This window comes from Brugia malayi (assembly GCF_000002995.4).
Source record: "Brugia malayi strain FR3 genome assembly, contig: Bm_v4_Chr1_scaffold_001, whole genome shotgun sequence".
In the NCBI taxonomy this organism is placed as follows: Eukaryota; Metazoa; Nematoda; class Chromadorea; order Rhabditida; family Onchocercidae; genus Brugia; species Brugia malayi.
Genome location: NW_025062475.1, coordinates 4866684 through 4885627, shown reverse-complemented (window position 1 = coordinate 4885627; position 18944 = coordinate 4866684). Strand labels below are relative to the sequence as shown.

The 18944-nt window shown below is 24.5% G+C and overlaps 1 protein-coding gene across 1 annotated transcript; it reads right to left on the bottom strand.

Annotated features, from left to right (window-relative positions):
* Positions 1 to 965: 965 nt before the first annotated feature.
* Positions 966 to 13409, bottom strand: Bm7074 (Uncharacterized protein; the record flags this gene model as incomplete). Its single annotated transcript, XM_043076575.1, has 13 exons — positions 966 to 1090; positions 2624 to 2884; positions 3249 to 3647; positions 3758 to 3888; positions 4078 to 4244; positions 4363 to 4520; positions 4781 to 4923; positions 5937 to 6044; positions 6565 to 6789; positions 8168 to 8366; positions 8730 to 8970; positions 9377 to 9432; positions 13229 to 13409. The coding sequence occupies 13 exons, from the start codon at positions 13407 to 13409 to the stop codon at positions 966 to 968; spliced, it is 2394 nt and encodes a 797-aa protein (XP_042932509.1).
* Positions 13410 to 18944: the final 5535 nt, after the last annotated feature.

Here is an 18944-nt window from a genome sequence, read left to right as displayed (position 1 = left end):
AAAAAAAAAAAAAAATCAATTAAAACCATTTAACCCACATATATTAATCATCAGAAGATATTTTTCTTTTTATTTTGCTAATTAGTGCAGTTAATTGTATTTCAGATGTGCAAGAAAAAAGAATTACTAACTGATTAACTTAAGATTAACATGAAATAATCACTCGAAATGAGAAATTTAGTAAGTCTTAAAAAAGAAAGAATAAAATAAATGATAAATGAATGACTAGGATGAGTTGAGAAAAACAACTTTAATATTATTTCCATATTATAATAAATTTTCGAGAAGAACGTATCATACAAACATAAAATTAAATTAGATTAAATTAAACAATTATAAATCGTTGTTTTCTATTTGTTTCAAATTAAATTTGAAATGATTAAAAAACACGGATGAGAATATCCAGCATACGTAACGTAATGCTTCGGTTCATCCGGTTATTTATGATACATTATCTTTTCTCATCACAAATGTAAATTAATTCTGTTTTTACAAGACTAAATAATGCAGTTCAATCTATAATTTAATTATTAATTTTAATTATTCATTATTACTAGTGAGTGCCTTATAATATGCATAATTTCTCATTTTTACTGATTATTATTTAATTAAACTTCGAATTATTTGTAGTGAGTAGATACAATCTATTTCTCGTCCAAAGAAAAGCGAAAGAAAAAAAAAAATAAAACACAAAAAAAAGTCCATAAAATTTTTAAATTAATAAAAACATGCTATTTTCTTATTTAAACTTCCCTTTCTTACCTTTTCTTCCTCTTTTTCTTTATTTAATTGTACTTTCATTTTGAATAATTTTAAACAATTTTTCTTACATAAATTTTTCTCTTTCTTAATCCTGTCCTCTTTTTATAAAATTTTGTTGACAATTTCAAAGTTAAACAAAAAATAAATAAATAAAAAGAGAAAGAAAGAAAGAAAATGAAAAGTAAACAAATTTTTGCACTTCTTTAAATAATATTAGATGGCGCACATAATTGTTGTAATTGTTCAAATTGACTATGCAATTGTCGTTGCTTTTGCACTAATTTTTCCTGTCGCCCATCTAATTCCATTGCTACTGTTGAATGATTTCCTGAAATTTAATTTGAATACTTAAATATTTCATTCTTAAAAATAGTCAATTAATTCATTCTGCTTAAGTCATCTATTTAATAATTAATTAGACTATTTATTTTTTTTTCTAAATATATATTCCATCAAGAAAAAAAGACCAAAGTTTTATTATATTTTATTGAACTGCTAAAAAAATTCATCGTTTTTTCATTTTATCACCATAGTAACATAGCAGTGTTACAAATTTCTCTAATCACATTCTGTTTATTTGCTAAAATTACGGTTATTTTATAAAAAACAATTGATTTAATAAGTAAATTATAACACACATATTTATTATTTCTTGGATTTTTTGCCATTAATCTTAAAAATTAATGTTGAAAATCGAATTTCTTTTTTATTTATTATTAGGATTGTTTAAAATTATCAATTTACTTTGTTGAATTTTTGATAAAACAATAAGTAAAATAATATAAGATTTATTCTGCTTAAGTTGTCATTCAATGATTAATTGTATTACTTTTAGTTTTTTTTTTTTTTTTAATATTTCATCAATATCAATCATCCAATTGATGGTCATAATTTTCATAATACAATCATATTGTTGTAGATAGGAAAAATTTTTTTAAATTTCACCAGTTAATCTCTAAATAATCATTAATTAAATTTGATTAATATTATAAAACTTCATGAACTTCGCAATTAATTCAGTTATTATCTTTATTTTGTAAAGATAAATATTGAAAATTATTTAACTTTACAAAAGTATATTTGTAATATATTAGTGATATTAAAATATATGCCCCAAAATTCGATGTAAATTTATAATTAATTTAAGTGGAAAAGGAAGTATTTTTTTTAGGCGTTAAATGGAATGGAATAAGTAATTTGCAGAAATATTTTGCCATATGTTCATCACTTGTCATATGAAAGACATCGACATCTGTTCGCTAGTACTTTTGCGCCATTTATTCAAATACATCAATCTAACAATGTCTTCAAGTATCATTTAGAGAAATAACGAGCCGTTTTTTTTTTTTTTCTTTTATAAATCGTTCTCTCCCAATCTTTGTTAAATAAAACAAAACAAAACAATGATTTAAAAGAAAGGAGAAAAGGAAGCTTTCGTGAATGATAATTAATTAGCAGTGCTGTGCAATAAAAGGAGAAAAAGAAAGGGACTGGGAGATAAAGATAGAGAGAAAGAAAATCATGATAACAGTATTTTTGGGAATAAAAAAAAGCGAAAACTTTTATAAAATTTTTATTTTTTTTATTAAAATGCAAATTTTTTGAATTATACTTAGTTTTATTGAAATGAAAGTCCATTAAATAGCAATTTGATAATCGAATATTTGAGATAAAACATGAATAATAAGAAATGGCTAATTATTAAATTCGAATATTATATTACTTTTTGTAGCATCATCCCATCGAATTTATTAAAATTTAGAAATACTTTCTTTAATTAATCCAAAATGGATTGAATGCCTTAAAATGTTCGCTAATTTTGATTAGATGAAATACTTTGCGATGTTTGATGTAAACTAGCCTGCAATAGGTGAAACACTTTCAATTGCTCGACGTTGCATTTCATGTATTTCAGATGATGTAAAACGATTTCGAACATCAATTGTCGAATGACGCTCGGGCGGTTTTGGTGGACCATTTCGACCATTTGAAACTGACATTGTTGAATTGGGTGATTTTGATTTAGAACGCATATCACGTTTTACCGTATTTGTTAGTTCATCTAAGATTGTATCCAAAACATTCGCATCTGCATTTCTTTTTGAATTACATGTTGAAGTACCTAAATAAAAATCAAAAATTATTTTAGTCATTTTTTCTTAATAAATATTTAAATTGAATAATTCTATCACCCAATTATTAATCTATGCTCTCTCTCTCTCTCCATATATATATATATATATATTGCGTTATACAAGTTTTTAATCATTTATTTATGTTTTTCTATAATTACTAAAAGATCAAATAAAGGATCAAAAAATTTAAATATTATTTCTACCAAAAGAAAATATTTGCCATTAATAAAATGTAGTAATTTGTACTTCATACTCAAAAATACTTTTCTTTTTTATTGCTTAAGTTTCTGGTAATTTGTTTTCATCATTGATACATTTTAAATTTATGTGAAGAAAAAAAACGAGAAATACCTTCATAATAAATTGGCGGTGGTGGTATTAATGGCGGTAATATTTGTTCGTTTATTTTTTCATTCACCATTTGTTGTTGCATATTTACTGCATCATTGCAACCATTTATTTGATTATTTTGCATAAATTTAGTAGAATTATTTGTTGAATCATTTTCTTTAAGCGTAAATAATGTACGATTGTTGTTATTCTTTTCAATTTTTGAGACATTTAAACTTGGGTCTTGGACCATTGCTAATTTTTTCATTGTTACCATCATATTGGCTAATGTTTTACAACGTCGTAAGCACTGATCAATTTGTGCAGTTTCTTCTTTGATGAATTTTTCCTCACAAACAATTCGTTCCATATTTGTTTTAATTTCCTTTTGTAATTCATATTGTAGTGTTGGAAATTGTGCTAAAAAAAAAAAAAAAATTGATCTTTTTTTCCTTTGAAAACGTCTTCCAATAAAGAAGTTAAGCAATTTTCGTAACATATAAATGAATAAGTAAAATTAATGAGCAAACTTTTTAATTTTGCTGCATTACGACCAATTCTTGTAAGCGTTTCAGTAAATGCTTCCACTTCACTCATACGTAATTTCCGATTTGTATTTAATACCAAATGTCTCACTTCCTCAACATTTTCTTCAAATATTCTGAAAATTTTATACCATTTAGTGTGTATTGGTCTCTATCAAATACTTTTAACCATTTCTATCTCAAAGAATTTCATGAAATCACTGTCTTTTTAATAAATATTAATTAAAGCAATAAATTTGCATATTTCACTTTTCTTTTCTTAAAAAAAAAATCAATTTATTAAGTTATCAATAAAAAAAATTCACTGCAATGATTTTTGAAGATTAGCAACTTGATTAATGTGTTCCGATTTAAGTGTATCATTGACGTGCGCTGATGAGCGATGTGGCGTTGCACCCAAATAATCTGCAATGTACTGATGAACTCGATCAAATGCATCTGATAAAATATCACGTGACGCTTGCGTATTCATCTGCAATAAATTTTAATAACAGTTACGATATCTTAAGAAAATAAAGTAAAGAAGAAGAATTATTGATTGATTTCCTTTTTTTATTTGGTTATTATTTTCAATAATAAATGAAAAATACCTGTACTGTACGTCGAATTTGTTTTAATTGATTTTGCATTTCAATTATATGTCGTTTAAATTTTAAAATTTGTTGTTGTGTTTCACCATTTAGAAATACAGAATCTATCAATGACGGATCAGTGCTTGGTATACTGCTTTCTGATGCAATTGATGCTACTATAATTTTTAAGTAATAATAATAATAATAATGCTAAATCAGTCTAAAATGTAAACTGAATTTTAAAATCATTGATATAAAGAAGAGAGTGAATTTATCAAAAGCACACAATTAAAAAAGTAAACCAAATTATAAATGTTGGCAATACGAAAGATGCCTATGAAATGTTCAGTACAATAAGAAAAAATGCTTAGAAATAATAATAATAATAATAATAATAATAATAGTAATAGTGTTAAAAATAATGATTATTAGAAACCGTCTGGATGAAGTGCTAAAATTTGTTTTCGTAATTCTTCCATATCTCTTTGGCTCGTTTCGCTCATTCCTTTGCTTATCAGTGCGGAATGCACCAGAGAGGATAAACCTGCTAATTGACGTTCCATCGTTTCCATGCGGAATCTAAACAATACAACGATCAAATTTAGATCACACTTAACATATTAATTATGTTGGAAAAGCTTTTCAAAATTTAAATAAAAACAATAGAAACGATCCATTTCCAACACTTTTTTTTAAAATATTACAAGTTTTTTTTGAAAATTTTTAGAAAGAACAGTAATTCAATAATGAATTTTATATTAAAAATTCATTTCTTTATAATATTCCACTAAATACATTTGTTCTTATATATCAGTTCTGTTCCTTTCTCCTCAAATTATATCAATTTTTTTCCCTTTTTAAATTGATAATTGTCAGTGGGAGGCATCATCATTTCACTATTGCATTTCAAATGCAATAATTGTTGACAAGAATTACTGAATCGAAATGATAAAAAAAAAAAGAAAAATATCACATATGAATCATTTGCCATATTTAATTGAGCAAAATCGTACTTATAATACCGTTAAATATCTTTCCATAATTAAATTCAAGTTTTTCAGTCGCATTTACATAAAAGAACAGGATTATATTACTGGACATAAAAGAAAAGGAAGAAATTAATGAGCAGTTTAATTAGAAAGAAAACGAAGAAAAAGAAACGAAAGTTACGATTGTTATTATTTCAGATTATTTTTTCTCTTCATTTATTATTCTATTAAGGTATGAAAATTAATAAATTGGAGCATTTTTCGGTTTCAAAAGATCATTTATTAAATCTATGAAAGTATCGATTAGTACTTAAATGTAAATTGATATTTAAATTATCTAATCGTATAATTTTATGTTTGTAAAATATATATAATGTTTTCAAATATTATAAGTTTTGATAAAAGAATTGTGGTATAACTAAAAATTTTTGCTTTTGCAGTATTATCAAGTAAAGGAAATGTTTAACATCATAGAACTGAAACTTTTCATTTGACAAAAATATATGTAATGGATGCTTTTTTTTCTTAAATTGTTAACAACAATTAAATTTAATAAAAAAATTTATTTCACTTCAGATTATTAAAATTTTAAAATTAACTAGCCTTGCTTCCTTATCAATTATTGGCGTAATTGATCCAGAACGTTCCTGACTACTTGTATCACTAGCATAAGGATCACAGTATGCATCAAAACGTGATGATATGGGAGATCTGAAATAAAACAATATCTAGTTGGTATTAGTTGTCACTAAATTTCAAATAAAAAATTCCAAACAGCAAGCAACCAACCAGCAACAACAACAACAAACAATAAACAACAAAAACAGCAACGATAACAACAACAATAATAGCAATAACAATAAAAGCAATAATAATAACAATGGTAGCAATAACATTTTATTATAACAAATTATTATTCTATGGTAATCATATTATTTAATTATTGCTTAACTTACCAAATGAATAAATATGCTACACTTGCGCAAATTATTAAGTATTAAAATATTATTAAAATACCGTTTGAATTATTAAATGAATAAACAGTTGCAGAGGTACTATCACTTATTAAATATCATGGTTTTTTTAATTTTCAAAAAATTAAAACTACTTTTTTTTTTTTTTTTTTTTTTTTGTAATTCTAGCAATATAAATTTACCATTCTTATCAGTAAATTCATGCTATTTCGACAATTTACCAAAAAAAGTAAAATTAAAAAATATTTCTGAAATACCTGGTTGATTTAATAGTACCCGCAGCAGAGAGCATTCGACTATCTAAAGCACTTGCTGGTCGATAACGATGTGCCGGTACACGATTCCGATAATCCATCAGATCAATTTCCGATTCACTTAAATAGTCAAGCGATGAATGATTACTGATAAAACGATTCGACTGTGTCGTTTGATATCCATTTGATTGTTCACGTAATTTTAGTACTGCTTGATCTTTGATATCTCTAAAAAAATAAAGTAATTATTTATGAAAGTTTTTTCTTGCTTCTTTTTTTTTATTTTTTTTTATTTTTAATTGCTAAATTGTTATTCGTTTTTGTTGATTTTATTGCAATGAAAGAATATTAGAATATTATGCATCTTTTGCTTGATTTTCAAAGTTCAATCAAGTCCGATCAATTTCAATTTTTTCAAAAAAAATTTAAAATTCAGTATTTTCAAAATATCAGCTGAAAAATAAAGTCATTTCTTTTTAACAACACAAAAAAGCAGAACAAGAATATTTAAAAACTTTATGCTTCTAGAATTTAATGAATTTAAACAAACTTCATTAAAAGTTTCAGAAATTAGCAAAATTCTTATCCAATTAAACAAATTTAAAATTTTTCAAACGAACAAATTTTGCTTTATTGAATATAGTGGTGATCTGAAAAAAAGTAAAGAAGTGGTTGACACTCGGCGGTTTTTAGAATGACAGAATGAATACAAAGCTTTGTATACATAAAATGTGTGCTTCTATTTATTTTAGTATGACTAAGCGAATTTCGTTTAAATTAGTTTTTCCAAAAAAAAATGTTTGAACAATGAAATAATAACTATAATTTTTAGAAAAAAATTAATTAATTGATTACTCGATAAAAATTATTGAAATCGAAGTTGAAAATTGCTAAAAATTTTAACATTTGTTAGATTATCAAATATAACTTTCGCTTTTTCAAACATTTACAGCAATACATTGTATCATCATAAATGAAATAATTTGTTTGAAGTTCCATTTTAGAATCTTTTTCTTCAAACTTTTTGTATTCATCTTTAATATTTACATCTGATGTTTATTATTTACTTTTCGCAACATTTTTTCATTTTATTTTTTTATTTGAATGAATTATTTTCATTTTTTATTTCCCTTTTAAAAGATGAAAAAAAACTTAACAGTTCTTTAATCAGTTAATTAATTAATTATTACTAGAATTAGATTTACATAAGCCTTTGAAATTAGCAATTTTTATATTTGCTTATTTTGTTATGAAAAAATTATAAAATCTGCTATGATTTAATGAAAAGTTCTATTGAATCTTTACAAAAAGTAATGAATATTGGCATTAATTAAATCCACATTGCTTATTTTTTAATGAAAAAAAATTGTAAAATTTGTAATTTTTTTTATTTATCAAATTTGTAATAATTACGCATTTTGCAAATAATAATTACTCTTTTTTTTTCAAAATTTTCTCGTTTTTTTTAAAAAAAAGGCTGCTCGAAAAAGTAATTATAGCAGCAATGATCAATGGAAAGTTCAAAAAAAAGAAAAAGTTAGATGAATATTAAGTAAAATATAAAATGATTAATGCTATTAACTGCAAATTAATTAAGCATATTTACCTGAGATCATCAAGCTCGTAAAAAAGTTGTCCTTTCGAGGATTCTTGAATGTAAATTTTAACGTATGGTAGACTAAGGTACTGTGATGTTAGCTGTGGAAAGGATCGTAGAAATAATGCTCGAACAGTATCAATGCTACGCACCGATGGTGGCAAAAGAGCTCGTTTAACTTCATCGTTTAATTCAAGATATACCACACCTAAAATAATTCTTCTAAAGAATTTACAACAAAAAAAAATTAGATTTTTCATTTTTTTTTAAATGAAATTTATTAATTAATTATGATAAATAAACTTTACAATAATTAATTTTTGTCGTTCATTATTTCTCTCATAATTAGGTTTTGACTAAATATTGAGAAAAAAAGAATAATTTACTGTGGGAAATAGCAATTTAATAAAATAGGCATCGAAAATTGAGTGAAATCGAAAGGAATTTTATGTCTTTTTTTTTAACTTTATAAATTTTTGAAAAAAAAGAGAGCTATCTGTGATTTTTTTCGTAAATTCTTTTTTATAAATTTCATTTTAATAATACATTAATTTTAATGGAAATTATTTACCAAATGATCTGTTTTTAATTGCTTGGCTATCATTCAAATGAATCTCATCGACACTTTTTATTTCATTCAAATTGTCATTCATTTGCAGCTGTTGTTGTTGTTGTTGTTGTTGTTGTTGTTGTTGTTGCTGTTGTTGTTGTTGTTCGAATTGCTGCTGTGATACTGATAACTCCAAGAATTGTTTATCACTTTTTTGTGCTTCATCTTTCATTTCATCTAATTCACTGCTTGCCAATGGTGCCTTAACAGAAAAAAAGAAATGAAAATGGTTTCATTTTTATTATCAATAAATTATTTATTTAAATTTGCTTCCTTTCTTCTTAAAATTTTTTTTTCTTTTTAAATTTCTCAAATTCTTAAACATATGTTCAATATATTTTGTTAAAAAAAAGAGAAAACTTCTAAAAATCTTTACAAATTCCTCATTTATACATTTCAATGATTTATTGTCAATCTGAAAGAGTTTAAAATTTAATTTTAACACAACAATTCATTTTATAGTTTAAAATTTAATTTTAACACAACAATTCATTTTACACAAACAATTCATTTTATTATTGATATCTCACTCTTTCCACTTTTTTTTCTCTCTCCTTTTAAAATTTTATTCAATGATTGAATTGTTTGCCAGCGCAATTAACGCATACCTTTTTATCATCAATTTGTTTCCAATCCACTATTCCATCCCGATTGCTTATCAGTCCTATAAAAAAATATATCATTTTTTTATTTTTTAAAGTATCCATTTTTAAAACTAAGTGTAAGGTGAAGTTTTTCTGCTTATTTGTTTTTTAACTCAAACTGCTAATTAGATTTTTCAATTTAAACGACTGAATTTTTCTTTCTATAAAATTTCATTCCCTTAAATTGAAAAAATATTCTCATGTGTACTATTTAATTTAATTTAAATTTATTTAGCATTCTTTATCATTAGCAATAGTCATTGCTGATAAAAATATTTAAAAAAAAAAATAATAAAACATTTTTAATCAAATTTTTTTCATCAGAAATATTAATTCTTATTTTCATTATTTATTCGTTTATCCTATCTCTTTATTTCACTTTTTTTTCGGCACTTTATTTTTGCTAATCAGATTACTTTATTTATTTCAAATAATTAATTAGTTGAAATGTTTTGTCTAATCTATTTTAATCAGAATAATTACTAATAAATAGCTGTCACATAGAGTATTAATATCAATTATTCCGTAATATGAATTAATCATTTGAAATTTTTATCAATTAATTAATTTCTACTACAGTACGAAAACTTGTAAATGTACATTTCACTCAATCCAAATGATTTATTTACTTGTTAATATTTATGTGACCTTGCTACTGCATAACATTTATTTAACTTTGCTATACTAATAAAAGTAAAGAAAAGCTGAAAACTCAGAAAAACAAAAACAAACTTTGATTTGAATTTTAGTATTTCTACACTTTAAGAAACTATCAACTAGATTAGATCTATTACAATAAAACATTATATATGTTCCATTTTTTAATTAATCATATCTAACAATGGTAATTAACTTCCCGCACCCATTATCAATTGTTCTTCCTGACAACAATAATTATATTTCATTTTATTTTCAGTGTTTTTTCTCACCACTTTTCCCAAATTTACCATCAATTTTCAAAATTTATAAGCCCATTGTTTCTCATTTCATTGGTAATTAAATTAAATGAATTCTTATGAAAATAGCAATTAATCAAATTTTTTCATTATCATTTATAATGTAACTTTTGCATTATTCCTAATGCGCACTAATTTTTTCTAAATTTGCTCTAATTTGCTGCATAAATAAATCTGTGATAATATAATGGTAATTTACTATTATATTTCAAAAATGACAAATTTAGCAACATATATTAACGACATTCTCTCAAAAGATAAAATTTGAAAAATAAGTGATTAAAAAATTGGAAATAATAATTTCCAGCTTTTTCAAGTTATCCTATTATAGAAAAAGGTAGATGGGTGAAAAAAAAATACCAGGTAAGTATGACTTTTAAAAATAGCTCAAATAATTTTAATTATTAAATGACGATTTCTTTTTTTCTGATAACTAAAATAAATCGGTGATCAGATGCAAATTTAGCAAACAAAAGCTGAAAATGAGTAGAAAAGTTTTGACTGACAAAATTTTGAGAATGAAATAAGAAATTGATAATATATGTTTGATGACAGAATTCAAAAATTAAAAATGAAAAAATTAGCGATGGTGGATGAAATTGTAATTTGTATACAAATTTTAAATGAAAAATAACATATTATTAAGATTTATTGTATAGACTATTAAATTGATAAATTCACAGTAATCTACGCATATATTTATTGCACTAATCGAATTAATGAATTTCTCTTGTTTCTATAAAAGTCAAATATAATTAATTCAGCTATTTTCACCAAAAATTTCCCATTTCTATCGTTTCATCATATTTCTTATCTTTTAAAACTGTTTCTGGAAGAAATTTAAAAATTAAATTCATAATATATTAAAATAATAATGGAAATATGAAATGTGATAATGCATTAAATTTAACATAGAGAAATTTTAATTTAATTATTCTTTCATTGCATTATATCATTCGTAAAATTTAATGGAGCAAAAATTTTCCTTCCTTTTTTTGCAAACTTTTCAAATTTTATGTCTTGAAGAGTTTATCAATTTTTAAAATTAAAATTTAGACAATACAACTGAAAATGCTAAGTAACATATTTATCAATCTGCTAGCTTCAATATATTTTTACTACCGCTATGGATTTATCAAATAGATTTGAAAGAAAGAATCAATTTTATACTTGCATTCTATAATTATGCTATATAAATTAAAAATTAAATTATATTTTTCATTTTAAAAAAAAAGAAATAATTGGAGTTCATTTTATTTTAATTCAATTTACTTCCACTAGTAATAGTAATTATTATTATTATTATTGCTATTATTATTATTATTGTCATTAATGCTATTATTTTAGTATAGTAGCAATAATAGTAAAATTATTGTTATTATTAAGAAATATGCCTGTGCATCAATCACCAAAATAAGTGAAATTGTATAATAATAACAATAATAATAAATAATAACAATAATGATGATAATAATAACAATAATGATAATAAATAATAGTGGTAATAACAATAAATAATAGTGGTGAGAACAATAATAATGGTAATAGTTGTGATGATAGCAATAATAATGATAAAAATAATAAGAATAGCGCTACTGCTACTGATTATTATCATAACATCCACTTCTTCCAAATTTGGCTGAGATGATTCACTCATATTCTATGCACTATATAATATTCAAACTTTATTCATATTTCATTGATTAATCTTAAAATTGAAATTAATGTGATGGAAAAAGAAATTGTTAACTTTTATGCTTTTTGTGAGAATATTAGAAAAAGGAATTGTTAGAAATTTTTGAAGGTTAGAAGTTTAAAAAAAAAAGACATGGAAAAGAATTAATACAAAGGATACATATATAATTTCGGATTAGAAAAAAGAAGGGAAAAAAAAACATATTTTGTTATGTTGTCATTTAATTCATTGTATGACCTTGACAAACAAACAAATTAACTGAAGAAAGGAATTGAAATTTTCGAGAGGAAAAAACTATTTGACAGCAAAATAAATGACAAAAATTTCATTGCAATTATAGTTTGCATTTTTTTTTATTTATTTATTCACTTATTTATGCATTTATTTGTTTACTTATTTTATATAATAACATATTCATCTGTTTTTTATTATTCTTGCTTACTTGTGAATTCATTTGTTTTTTCCCTTTATTCCGCTTTTTCCGTTATGTTTTTTCCGTAATTTTATTTGTTTATTTCTCCCTTTATGATTTGCTTATTCACTTCCTTATTGTTTCTGTTTATTATTTGTTTATTTTTGCTTATTTGCTTGTCCATTTTAATTGTAACTATTCACTTATGTGTTTTTGGATAACAGCATAATAATTCATAATAACTAAGGATAACAAAAGTGGAAAAAGTGGAAGGAATTTGTAAATCAAATTGTGGTAATTTATTGATATTACAAAATAGATTTAAAAATGATTGTATACAAGGCGTACAAGGCGGAATAATCCGTTTTAATTTTTAAATATTTATTAAACTAAGTGATTTATATGTAATAATATAAATTCTGCAGTTTATTTATTATTTGAGAAAAAGAATTAAAATTTTATTTGGCAAAAAATTTGTCAATCTTTTAAAATAAACTAAAAGCACTCATAATAACAGGAAAAGTAATAATTAAAATGTAAGTATTCATTTAAATCATACATTCATAATAAAATGCTAAGTGGAATTATCAGATTGAATAATGAAATATTTTTAAAGAAATAAATTACATTAACAGATTAACCAACTTTGTTTTAACATTTCAATAATCAAAAATCGTTAAAAAGTTGAAATAAATATTTAAATAAAAAGTAAGAAAGATTTTTAAAAAAAAGCAAAAGAAATGAATAATTACCATTTTCATGAAAATGCACCATACGTTTATTCAAATGTTTAGACATTGGTGAATTAGACGGAGTAGGCGAGAAAGAAGAATGTAAAAATGGTGGTACTGATGAAGAAACTGATGAACGTTCCGAATCTGATGTTTTACGTGTTCGAAAACGTGGCTTCCAAGATGAGAATAATCCCGGCATCTCATAAATAAATTTAAATATAACTTTTTTTTTTTTTGAAATATTTGCGTATCATTTTTATTACCAAAATTCAATAATAACAATTAAATATTAGTTGTTATACTACCGTAATTTTTAATTCGAAAAAATAAATAATAATAACAATTATTATTATTAATTAACCTAAAAGATAAATAAATAAAGAAACAAATGAATTATAGTAAAATTGGAATTAATCTGAATGATTGGAAAATTTCCGGAATGGATGAAAATAGAATAGAATTATTTAATGTAAATTGTTAGAAGAGAAGAGGAAGGAATCATCGATGGTAACAGTTGTAATAATACATTTTGGAACCAAAACTGGGAGCAAAGGGAGAGAGAGAAAGAGAGAGAGAGAGAGAGAAAGAAGGAGAGAGAGAGACTCATTCTAAGCTATCTTGTCAGAAATAACATTGAGCTAACCGACGTGAAGCTTATCCCAAACTTTACATCTAGCACATCCATATCGTAATGATCAGTAACAAATCGACGACAAATGATCACAAATATGTCTGTATATTGACTACACACACACACACACACACACACACACACACACACACACACACACACACACACACACACACACACACACACACACACACACACACACACACACACACACACACACACACACACACACACACACACACACACACACACACACACACACACACACACACACATACATACACACACATACATAGATACACTATACATGTACTCATATTAGTATATATATGTATATACAAAAACTTTTCTTAAAAATTTTTTCTGTATCTTTTGGTATGACAAACTTTTCTTCACATGCATACATATGGACAGAAACACACACACACGCACAGACAGACAGACTCCGATCATTTCACAGAGATAAATTTGCAAATTTCAAACTTCATGTATGTGAGTGTATGTGCGTTTGTTTGTGTGTGCATGTGTTTGCCCATATATGTGTGTATGTGAATGTATTTGTGTATGTATGTCTGTTTAAGCATGCATGTATGTATGTATATGTATATATGTGTACATCGACATTTGTATGTTTGCATTTTGAACTTATACATAGTACATTTATACATCGATCATTTCAAAGACAAAATAAATACAAAAGGATGTGATCAATTAAACAATCAATTAATCGATCAATCGATCGACCGACAATCAATCAATCAATCAGTTAATCGAGCACTTTCTCTACCGCTTCATCGATTTCTATTTTGCTAAAATATGAAGAAATCTTTGATTGAATTATTGAAATATAAGAAAGGAAGGATTATATATATGAAAATGTGCAATGATAGGATGATGAATTTATGAGAGGACTGAAAGGAACAGTTGTTTGGGAATAAATATACATATGAGATAATAGGTGAAAATGTGATATGAAATGTTAACGTTCAGATAAGATTGGATAAATGCTATTATCATTGTACATTACCGCTTTATCATTTATTTGAAGCTAATTGAAGAAAGAAAAAAAGCAAATGATAACATTAAGGGAGGAAAGAAGGAAAGGACAGAAGCGCTTCGTTTTTTTTTTTGCTGTAGAATTTTTTTCTTTTTTCCAACTTTTGATTTCATTCGTTTTTATGTCAAATTCTATTGTCATTTGTTTCTCTTTTTTTTTATTTATGTCATTTCTCTCTAATTCTTATATGTTTTCATGTTACCAATTAGCAAAAAGAATGATATTAGTAAGATTATTTTGATGATAACGGCATGATGATAATGATAATTGAAAAGTTTACAATAAGATAATAGCGATGATGATAATGATAAGACTGAAAGGATAGCAATGATAATGGTGAGATTGAAACAGTGATAGTGATAATGACAAACGACACTCATAATAAAATGGTCAATTTAAATTTTGATGATGATAATAATGCTGACCATAATAAGATCAAGGTTGAGAGAATGATGATTATAATAAAGATGATGAGAATAATGATGAAGATGATAGTGATGGCGATGATAATGGTAGCATTAAAGTAATAATCATGATAATTTATTATTGACAATAATGATAATAAAGGAAATTGATAATGATGGTATGATAATAATTAACAATGATTAACAATAGTATTACTAGGATTATAACGATAATTAACAAGCGAGAAAACAAAAATGAAAAGGGAAAAGGAAATAGAATAAAATCAGTTCAAAAATTTAAATTTTAGCATTAAATGCAAAATTCTAAATATATGAGAACAGAAGAGGAAGAAGAAAAAATTAAAAAGAAAAGCGAGAAAGTACGGAAGGCGCAAAATGAACGGTATCCACTTGCACTTCATCTCTTCTCACATTAAATTTATAAATAGTCTATTAATTCACACGAAATTTCTTTTTCTTCCTACCAATAAAAATTTTGGACAAAATGAAAAAATAAAAAACGAAGCGGAAGGAAGGGAAAAAATGAATATTGATACATATTTTGTTGAAAAATAATTTTTGCAACTAAATTAAACCAAAAGTTATGATTTGTTGATGAAAAAATATTTCTTTCTTTTTTATGCCATCAATTCTATGCAATTCATCACTAATTTTGCAAAAAATTATATAAGAAAGTAAACAATGAAACGAAAAAAAAAAACAATGAATTTTCGGATGCAAAAAAGAATAGATGAAAATGAAATTTTAGTAGAAAATTAAATTTATACGAGTCTCCATATAATTTTTATTTTTTATTTTTTGTATATTTTTTGCTATTAATATATTCTTTGCAAATTAATGAATAATTAGCAATTAAAACAATTGAAGAAAAACAATAATTAATTAAATCACGTGAATTTTTTTCTTACATATATATAATTTAATATTTTGATATTTTTCATTCCTTAATTATTTATTTCATTATTTAGCAATGTTTTCTATTTATTGTGCAATGAATGATAATTAAATTTTGGAAGATGAAAATCGCATATAGTTATTATTTATTTACTTTCTATATGTTACCCACTTTTGCTTTTATATTTTGATTACATGATTTATATATTATTAATCATTTTGCTTGGATTATTTTTTCAACTTTAAAGTACTTTTTCAGGATTGGACAAGTGAAATGGATAAATTGAATTGCAGATAAGCATTTTCATTTTATCATGTTAGCTTAAGTTTAGAAAATGAAAGAATGAAAGCAGTGAGTATGAATGAATGAAGAAGTTAATTAACTCGATGAATTTATTATTCAAATTATTTGCTTGCCATTTTAATGCAAAATTATTATTCACTATACACATTATTAAAATTTGAGATAATTGAAATGTTTAATCATTTCAGCACTCAATATTATCAATAATACGCAAATTTTTGATAATACACTTTTTTCAAATAATTTAAAATTTTTAAAAGCTAAAATGTAATTAATGGCAAAATGTAATTGATTGGAAATTGTCTAAAATGTAATTAATGAGGAATTGATAGTTGGATAATTAATTTTAATGAGTAATTCACTTCACTTTATTTTACTTTGCTTCACTTTACTTCACTTTACTTCACTTTGCTTCACTTTACTTCACTTTGCTTCACTTTGCTTCACTTTACTTCACTTTGCTTCACTTTACTTCACTTGATTTCACTTCACTTCACTTCACTTCACCTCACTTTACTTCACTTTGCTTCACTTTACTTCACTTTGCTTCACTTCACTTCACTTCACTTCACTTCACTTCACTTTACTTCACTTTACTTCACTTTGCTTCACTTCACTTCACTTCACTTCACTTCACTTTACTTCACTTTACTTCACTTTGCTTCACTTCACTTCACTTCACTTCACTTCACTTCACTTCACTTCACTTCACTTCACTTTACTTTACTTCACTTTACTTCACTTTGCTTCACTTCACTTCACTTCACTTCACCTCACTTTACTTCACTTCACTTCACTTCACTTCACTTCACTTTGCTTCACTTCACTTCACTTCACTTCACTTCACTTCACTTTGCTTCACTTCACTTCACTTCACTTCACTTCACTTTACTTCACTTTGCTTCACTTTACTTCACTTTGCTTCACTTCACTTCACTTCACTTCACTTCACTTTACTTTACTTCACTTTACTTCACTTTGCTTCACTTTACTTCACTTTGCTTCACTTCACTTCACTTCACTTTACTTTACTTCACTTTACTTCACTTTGCTTCACTTCACTTCACTTCACTTCACCTCACTTTACTTCACTTTGCTTCACTTTACTTCACTTTGCTTCATTTCACTTCACTTCGTTTCATTTCACTTCTCATCACTTCATTTCATCTCATTTCAATTTAACGCCCTATCAACAACTATTTCATTTAAAATTTGAACAGAAATGCAAAGCTGTAAAGTACAAAGGAAATTTTTTTAATTATCGAACAAAATTATTTTTGAATATCAATAATTTTTATTACCATAAAAAGCGATTGATATTCTTGCATAAATTATTTTTAAAAAACTTTTTTTCCAAGTTATAATAATGGAAACAAGAAAAAAGATGACTTGAACTGTTAAAATAACACATAAATTTAAAATATATTATAATCTAAGCTTTATTGTTTGTTTTCTCTGCTAAAAAAACTAATATTTTCTATTAAATAATCTTTGCTTATTATTTTTTAAAAAAGCTTTCTTCCTTCCTTGTTTTTTATTCTTAAATATTTCAACTACAAAAGACTGTAAACTTCCATCAAAAGATAACAAAGAGATTATCAGTGTCATTACTAAATAAGTTATTAACAAATATTATCTTTTTAAGTTATCAAATCATTTGAATGAAAAATTTTCAAGCATTTAATGATGCATATGAATTAATATTTTAATTTACTTTTTTTCTTCATTTTGATAATCTTCAACAAATTTTGCATATTTAAAAGATTTTCTAAATGCTTAAAGAAATAACAACAATAAACATTTGACAATAATTTAATGATGAAAATTCACAAAAAGTAAAAAAAAAAGAAGGAAAAATGGGAAGCAAAAATTTGTTTAAGTTTTTCATTTTTTCTTTTTTCGTTCCTTTTCTTTTCATTTCGTTTCTTTTCTCTTTTAAATATTTGCAAAGGATAATGAATTGATTTCAATGAATGCTTTGGAATGTTGAAGTTGACAAATACTGAAAGTTTGTTTAGAAATTAAATTTATAAGCAAATAAAAAAAAAGAAAGAAAAGAAGAAAAAAGAAAAAATTAGGAGAAGCAAAAAGAACATTTTTAAAATGGTCAAAAATTTGATCTTGAAAAATCAGAGGAAAACATTTTTTTAAAATCAATTCTTAGTTATTTACTTTAGTCTTTGTTATTTTCTAGATTAAAATAAAACAATTTAATAATTTTGCTATTTTGATAACTTATTTAGCTTGTTATATTATCATATGTAATAAATGGTACTGCAAATATTAAAGGTATTTGTTATGATATGTTTAACTAGTTAGATCATTTTAATGTTAATACTTATAAATTATGCAATAAACAAAAGTAACAAATCTACTGGACAGCTAACTGTAGAATAAACCTTACAAATGCGTAAAATTACGTT